This window comes from Branchiostoma floridae, chromosome 1 (assembly GCF_000003815.2).
Source record: "Branchiostoma floridae strain S238N-H82 chromosome 1, Bfl_VNyyK, whole genome shotgun sequence".
In the NCBI taxonomy this organism is placed as follows: Eukaryota; Metazoa; Chordata; class Leptocardii; order Amphioxiformes; family Branchiostomatidae; genus Branchiostoma; species Branchiostoma floridae.
Window position 1 is genome coordinate 21,935,583 of NC_049979.1, and position 8,469 is coordinate 21,944,051.

General features: G+C 42.4%; 1 protein-coding gene across 1 annotated transcript in view; it reads right to left on the minus strand.

Moving 5' to 3' along the window:
- Positions 1-8,469, minus strand: part of LOC118415846 (twitchin-like) — a 12,575-nt gene extending 4,106 nt beyond the window's left edge. The window contains exons 1-6 of the mRNA XM_035820738.1: positions 8,409-8,469; positions 6,721-6,870; positions 6,381-6,521; positions 5,947-6,117; positions 5,212-5,331; positions 4,417-4,647 (exon numbers count right to left, since the gene is read on the minus strand). Coding sequence (XP_035676631.1) covers positions 4,417-4,647; positions 5,212-5,331; positions 5,947-6,117; positions 6,381-6,521; positions 6,721-6,870; positions 8,409-8,469 — 874 coding nt within the window. The remainder of the gene's footprint in view (positions 1-4,416; positions 4,648-5,211; positions 5,332-5,946; positions 6,118-6,380; positions 6,522-6,720; positions 6,871-8,408) is intronic.

Sequence of the window (8,469 nt, forward strand, 5' to 3'; positions counted from 1 at the left end):
CGCGCCTAATGTGAGGGGGGTAATATGGGGGGAATATGGTTCCAACTTTTATTGGTCGACCAATGACAAGGGACATCAATTTTTTTGAACGAAGGAAACGATGTCCTTTATGTTGATAACCTGCATAATCTTAACTGTATTTATTGCACACTTCGGCCGAAATCATTAGAAAAATTATTCCACTTTTTGCTGAACTCTACGGTAGAAGGCCTGGTAAAGGCTAAGTAAAAGACCGTCAAAAACGCTTTGATTCGTAGGCCACTCGAACTCATCGCGCATGTTATACTTTACCACAGAAAACGTAATTTTACTTATTGACTTCCGAGAATTCGTGGCCTTGTCCACGCCAAAGTACATGTATATGATTTGTAACTATTTGCATCTCGTTGGCACTCTATCAGTTTCTCAGAAAGCGATACGGCGGTAGATCAATTACCTTTATGGTCTGAAGCACTTGGCACCATCGACGACGAACTGACGATGATTTTGGCGTTTGTCCGATCATTGATAGCTTAGTGTTTTATAGGACGTCGACGTTTCTCTAGAAAAGGAACTGAATTTTGAAAACGAAGTTCTAACGTCTACCAAAACGGAAAATGACGTAGTAGAAAAGAAGAGGAAATAGAAAAAAAGCCGTGTAACTAAGCTGTACATGTGACTTACCTGTAAGCAGCAGTGAGCAAGCGACAGTAAATAAGCCCAGGTTAATGTTGCCAGCCATCTCCGTCCTGTGATCCAGTCCTTCGCCTTCAAACTGTTTGTTCTGCCGACTCAGTGTGCAAACTGTTTCCCTCTGGTCCTGAGAACGCTTATTATATAGCCCGACGTGTCTTAGAAGCCCGGCCGGGTGAAATCAAGTGTTGTTTATCATCATCAAGCGCCAAGAATTTGTGCGTTGAAATTTGCCTTTTTGACAAGCTTTTGTTTTCCGAAAGGCGCATGGCTTTGATACCATATCATAAGCACGCTATTTTATAAAATCTGTACAATATGTCTGAGCATAAACTAGATGACAACTGTGTAATAAGTATCATATCGATACAGTTTATTTGTTTGAAGTGTACGTAGCAAATTGTGGGGCCACAAACCAGGTAACCCTAGGCTGTTGTGTTGAAGTGCGCCGGGCGTGATGGGAGATTGACGCTGCTACAATCACACAGGTCACGGTGCCGTGTTCACAGGTAGCGCCCACACCTTGTTTACGTCCTCTCAGGTGCATGAGTAAGGTATGACTGTACCGCAGGGGGGCTGGCCTGGTAACCACTTCCCGGACTGGCACATTGGGGTGTTTTACCGGCCTTATGCCAAGGTCACATTTCCTAACTTTGCCAGGCAGCGCGGGATGTTTGCGGAAACGAAAAATGAAATGTTTATCAATGAATAGACACAAATTATGTTGATGCATTTCTTTTTACATTTTGTATTTTTTTTTCTTTTATAGTATACTAGTACTTTCCGTTCCCAAAAGCCGGTTTGGAAATGTGACGGTAGCATTAGACAATTTTCTGACGGCCCAACTCTCCTTCGGGAGTGAAGTAATTGTAGTCATAAATTGAATATACAAACAGGCGGATACCACGAAATATCCCCTGACCAAAAGTTTTATTTTTGTCCATTTTTATTTTTCAAAAACAATATCGAAATGAATTCCACGATATAGATATGATGTCTTACGTAATAAGTTATTCGCATTTCTTTGTATATGCCATAAGCAAATCTGAATGCATCTTTAAATAGATATGACATCTCTAACATTGCAAGAAACAAAAACCTACGACTAGCCCCACCGTTCTAACACGCTAATACTGATTTACTCGTGATGTCAACCTTTATTGCTTAGTATAATCTCCTGTTTCTATTTTGTACTTTATAGTTGACCGTACGACAGGTCTCTGTTCTTTCTGTTGCGTTAATAAAGAAATCAACCCCGTAAAAATTCAACCGCGTGTGATCATAACCCTGACCGGGTATGCAGAACTTCAGCACCGAAGAAATACCGGAGAGGTCCAGTCCAGGTGGTTTCCAGGCTATCGCGGGGCTGGTACATTCTCCCATGTCTCACCTGGCTTCCTTTATACCAAGGATCCTTCACCGCTACTTCTCCCCAATCGAGCACAGCTAAGGAGCAATACTAGAACGTTCTTCCTCCTTTTGTATAGGAAGAAGCCCTATCGCTTTACCCTCTCAGTGACTCACTTTCTAATAAGTATAGCCAAGAAACGCCGTTGCCATGGTAAGAAAACAATACAAGTGACTAGAACATTCTTAGGCTTTTGGATTAAATGTTAGGTTATCCCATACGTGTATCAGATTGCCGTTTAAGTTTTCAGTGACAATGTGGTTTCTATGGAAGTCAAACAAAGGAAAATAACGTAAATCCAACAGGTCAGATCAGTACGTTATATCGGCCACTATCGCCCGTCGTTCCTTCGTTCTTGTGACCGCATCGGAACGAAGTAAACAGCTACTTCAGGTTATCTAAGAGATTAGGGACACGTTGATGGTTCTTCAAGAGCCCTGTGCAGAACAAACACTAAAATGTGACAAATGTTGTTAAAATAACAGTTTTCATGCACCAGAGACAACAAAGCCCCTTTGATCCTGCTCTGTAACAGAACGGAGGAGGAATTTGCGGTGTGGTTTGAAGTAATAACTCAGATAATTTAGGGTGTTTGTTCCCTTTGTGAAAAAAATTAGCAGTTTGGCGCATCATTTTGTCTTTGTTCACCTACTGTTAAGAAAACACTGTTCACATCTCACTGTTCCCTACTTTTTGGTGCGCAGTTATGGAATTCTTTTCGTACGACTGTTCTGTCGAAATGTCGCATTGCCTACAACAGTTGTTTCCGTAGAATTATGAGTTTCCCTAGATCTTGCAGCGCAAGTGAAATGTTCGTGTGCAATCATACCGATACCTTTGACGCCAGATGGCGGAAACAGTGCCACTCCTTTGTACATAGGCTTTTCAATTCTACTAATACCATTATACAGTCCGTACTTAGGTCCGACTCTTTTTACAAGAACTCATTTTTCTCCAATCTCTGGCGCCGCCTCTACACATAGCCATAATATTGTCAGTTTGTCTTAAAATGTTGTACATATTCTTTTTCATGTTTTTCATGTTTGTCCCTACGTCATATGGGCCAGTGAGAGCCTGAAATAAAGAAATAATAATAATAAAAGTCCAAGCCTGCATGGTTGGTGTATCAAAGTCTCCAGATAGGCATTGTACAAATATTATAATGAAAAGATGCCTCATTTCCACCGATTTGGATCAAGGCACTTGAAATGCTAGCGCTACTATTCCACTTGGTTTGGTACACAATAGTTCGTTACCCTTGGCGATGACTAAGATTTTATTTCTATTGTCACCAAAATAGCAAATGAATAAGCTTGCAAACTTGGTATGACCTAATTCGATGACTCATTATGATTTTGGTCAAATTTTTGGATATCTGCCAAACCCTGTAAATATTACGAAAATATGACAGACAAGAGTGCATCTGGCAAAACAAGATATTCATTCCAGTTCTGTATATTGTATCTCCAGACGAATTTTACAATAAGTAAACCCAGATATAACATTATGCGGCATGATAGGGTCAGGGACGTTCACGCTTAGCTCAGTGCATGACCGCTAGTCCTAACAGTGTACCTTGCTCGAAAAACAACTTAAGTACAGCACCTACAACAACTTCGACTTCTTCAATGGCAAGAAAAACATCCCATGGCAGCTGTGTACAAGTTTCTGACTTAACCCCTTAATCGTGTCCTCAATCTTATTCATATATACACACTTTGTAAAAAAGAATTGGATGAATTTCCAAGACAGGTGATACTTCGAAGTAACGTGGTTATTTTAAGTGCCTACTTAAACCCCAGTCACACATTCCGGAACTTTTCACGAGTCTACTCCCGAACACTCCTCAACCAAGGAGGTTGAAAAAAGTTCTTTTTTCAACCTCCTTGCCCCAACCAAGGTCTTGTAGGTTGGGTGTATACGTAGCCTGGAATCATTCATATCCTAGCCCCAATTCGCTCCTCTAATCACATTAAAGCAAAAAGTACTTTTCCCGACAATGATTTGTAAACTTTATGTAGGTAACCTCGACTACCAGCTGCAAACCACACATGACCTTGCTCACGACTAACCCCCAACCATGGTCGGCTATGTGTGACAAGGGCTTCACTTGATCAGCTGATATCTTCCTGTTGTATCATAGCCTAGGTACCAGCCATTTTATCTATACTCCATTAACTCGGTTGTCTTTGCTACAAAGCCAAAAGAAGCGAAAACTTCGGAAGCGACAGAGAGAGGGGAGTAAAGCAAAGAAGTCTGACGCCCAGGCTAGTTGTATCAATGTTCTCCCGCAGTCAGGTACAGTAGCCCCAGTCAGTTGGTACACTGCTACGCACTTCTCTCTGCGTCGGTGACTTTGTGCCCCCTGACGTGTATGACGTTCTTGTGTACGCCGAGCGCGACCAGCCCGGTCACTACCAACGTCACGGCCACCAGAGTGGGCACTACTACCCACACCACGGTCATGTCCGACTCCGGGGGTGGGGGTGTGTAGTAGGAGTCGGCTGTTGGAACCATGGCTGAGGCGGTGGCTGCAGAGGCATCTGAGAGAGCACTGGTCACGACATCTGTTGGGTAAAAAAATAAGATCAGAATCATTAGGTAGCAAGGTGGTTTTGCTGTTAGGATTGTTGTTTCATAGTCTAAAGGCAATGGACTCGAATCCCTTACAGGATTAGGAAAGGTTACTTTACACCTATCTCCGGGTGCCTAGCCTCGATTGGAGACGTAAAGTCGGAGGCCTGTGCTTGAGCCACACCCTGAGAACGTTTAAGAACCCACCACACTTTAAAAAAACCCGTAGGGGTCCATCCAAGTGTGATTGGATCAAGAACACAGACAGACCAAAAACACTACATCTCCGTGCATTGATTAGCTCTTCGATTGACCACATGACCTGGACTGCCTGTCAGTGATAAACGACTAATTCTACCCCCACTGAACTCTACTTCTTGTCACTCCCACAAATTTTGTGGCGACACCATCTTTCCACTCTCTGCTTCTCTACGGAAAGTGTATTCAAACAACAAGGAACACATAAGGACACAAACATACAGACACACCGAAACCAAAAACTGTCTACACGTAGGCAATAACCAAGAACACCATGCATACTGCCAGTGAATGCGTACCCAGTGTGGTAACCGTCTCCACGGCTGAGTACGGTCCCTGTCCGTTATCGGCATTCACCGCAGCCACACGCACCTCGTACGTAGTCGCCGGGAGCAGACCCGTCATCTCCACTGGTCCCGCTGTCAATAATGGAAGCAAAAATACATGGTGCTATTTATTGCACAATTGGGCATGAAGACAGAAGAGATAGATTCTCATTGTTGTAAATCTGGAAACTGTAACGGAAAACCAATACTCATGTATCCACATCAGCAAACGATTTATGATAGTTCAGTTCCTGATTACCGTAGACTTATCATTAGGCTCTTGCCACGCCGATACTTCATACAATGCTAGTACTAGTGTTATCAATTGGACAATTCGTACTGCAAAGGTATTCCCGAGATAGCGTATATTGACGGGGTCATTAGATGTTGATTGTAGAGTTTAGCATCCATTCGATACCAATCAATAACATGTTTTCTTGACACTCCATTTCCACACAATTTCCCACACTGCCTCTTCGTCTTTCCCATCAAACGGTGTACAATCAGAAGTGATTTTAGATCGGGAGATTGAAACCTCGAAATCTGGTCGATACATATAACTACTAGCTTCATTGTGTTTCATTTAGAAGAGCACAAAGAGCAGATATGCCCGCCCTCGCGTTTTTATTTTAGAAATTGCACACACACAAAAATGATGTGACAATGTTCGTCAAGACTGCGTCAATTCAACGATCGATTGACCGTTACCATTCTGGCTGACGAACTCCCGCCATTCGACCTCCTGCTCTGATTGGCGGATTTGGATGACGTAATTGATGATGGTTGATCCCCCATCATCCTCCGGGGCTGAAACCTCCACTTCAAGAGAATCCGTGTTGACTGAGGAAAATCTAAGAACTTCTGGTGCTGATGGCGGACCTAAGACGATGGATGACAAAAAGAAAAAAAGACCATTTGAAACTAGTAAATTCTTTCATTGACCCTATGACCTGTAATGTCTGGGAGTAGAGAGGTAGGATCGGTCGTCACAACGAGATTGATGAAATACTGATTTTGGCAACTCTGGAAAACTTCACAACCTGTCACTCTGACCTTCGCTTCCTGTCACTCTGCCGTAAATGTGAATCATATGGGACAGAAATTAATTCTAAAACAGACAAAAATAAACAGAAATCATGTACCTGTCACGATGAGTGTGATGAAGGTCTGTCCCTGTATGGTGAAGTCGATGGCTCCCTGGGACGCGCATGTGTAGTTCCCGCCATCCTCCCTCCCCACATCCCGAATGGCAAGGCCTTCCTCAACTATCTGGTACCGCTCCGCTGTGAGGTGTAAAAGATGCCATGAGGAATCGTTAGACAATGGGCATAATAGCTTTCCCGTCACCACTTCATAATATGTTGAAGTACCTGTTAGACATTGTCAGGTATCACTACTACAATTGTACTTGCTGTAGTGGGACAGTTACAGTGAGACGCCTGGCGGATTGAATTCATATTACAGCGAAAGATCGAGTCACACCTTCAGTGTCGATGAGAAGTCCCTCCTTAAAGAAGACGTTGACAGCATAGTCCCCCGGGATACTGGCTTGGCACTGGAGGGTGTAGTCTGTCCCAACAGGCGCCCATTGGATGGGAGGCGCCATGTCAAAGGTCAGTTGTCCCTGTGCATCTATATACAACAAGATTGCCCATTTATGAATGCCATGACACAGGTCTATTCTGAATTTTAAAATCATAATTAAAATTGACATTGCAAGTATCTTTCAACATATCGTTTTCAAATATTTCCAATGATCTCCTTGTATTATTTCATGGGCGCGTCTTACCCGCTGTGAAATACAGCGACATCATCATGCTCTTTATTTGCTTTGAGATGGTCTCTAGCAAGACCTCGACCTTAAACTGAGATGCCTCTACTGTACTTGGTAGCAACGATTCCCACTCTACGAAAGTTCTTTAAAAAAAACGAATTTCTGAACACATCGATCATGGGTTGATAAGTCTAGTACTTGAAGGCAAGACTTCTTGTTCTTGTCTGAGTTTGTATCAGGCGCGTGGTGAATTCCACTGCTTTCTATTCGTTGTTTAATTTTGTTTCATGGGGGTATCTATTTCCTATTCCGCAGTTGAAAATAGAATTAGCTCTGAAGTATTTGAGGAAACATGCAGTGCCGGTCAAGACTAGAGGAACATCTACTTGAAAAATAGAGATTAGCTCATGATAACAATGTTAACGTTTCCTTCTGTTTGCAACAACCTTTGTTAATCACCAGACAAGATGACGTCATCATTTTGTCACGGCTGCTCTGAGAGGTCCTTCTGGTGATAATGTCGTCTGCACGAACTGTCAGTCACGAGCTGTTGACTGTTTGAGGGGTCTGTTGTTGCCAAACATGTCCAAAACAATCTGTCAACGGGTAACTTTCTTTTGTATAAATATACTCACCTATATAGTTTTTTTCACTGGAAGAAAATTTCTGGGAGAAAATACTTTGCGGGGAAATATATATATATATATAACTGCTTTCCATCGAGGTTTCTTAGCTCGATTTATTGATAGAATGATAATATTTTTGTAAAAAGTGATACGAAGTTGACAGAAACAACCACCCACAAGCATCTAAGTCAGCCTTTTGGGTAAAATTGTGCAACACATGCACAACTACCCCAAGAATTAAAGTTTGCGGTCGTAAGATGGTCGAGTAACGAATATGACCGGTCCCTAAGCTGGACATAGACAAGTCCAAACGAGATCGAGTGAAAGTTCTTTCGAGTTGCACATTTGCATTGGCGCTTTAGACGCTTTACGCCTTTCACTTTCTTTTCTTAGACATCTTGCTTCGACTTTGAAGAAACTTTACATATGGAAGTTACCAGAAGAACTGCAGGTTTTTATTGCCGTTACAAGCATGTTGTTGCAAACACATGCTCTGCATATGGAATGATAGACCAAACACACAAATAGACACGCCGTAAGCAGTGCCCGTGTTTAAGCAGAGTAGAGAATTTCCGACACGTTCCACTTCTTCGTTCAGATGGAAGAAACCTATGTTGCTGACTTGAAAGTCCTCTCGATTTTTATTATAAACCTCTAACCAACCCAGTGTGTCGTCTCAACACCTATCTCTTTCCAGAGGTTATTTTGATACCACTCTGTCTAAGATTACATCTGATATGGAAGAAGTGTGTAACTGATATGACTCTTACCTTGGAAAAACAGCATCGTGCATATTGTGAAGAGAAGTACGGGTAGAAGAGTCTGTGCCAT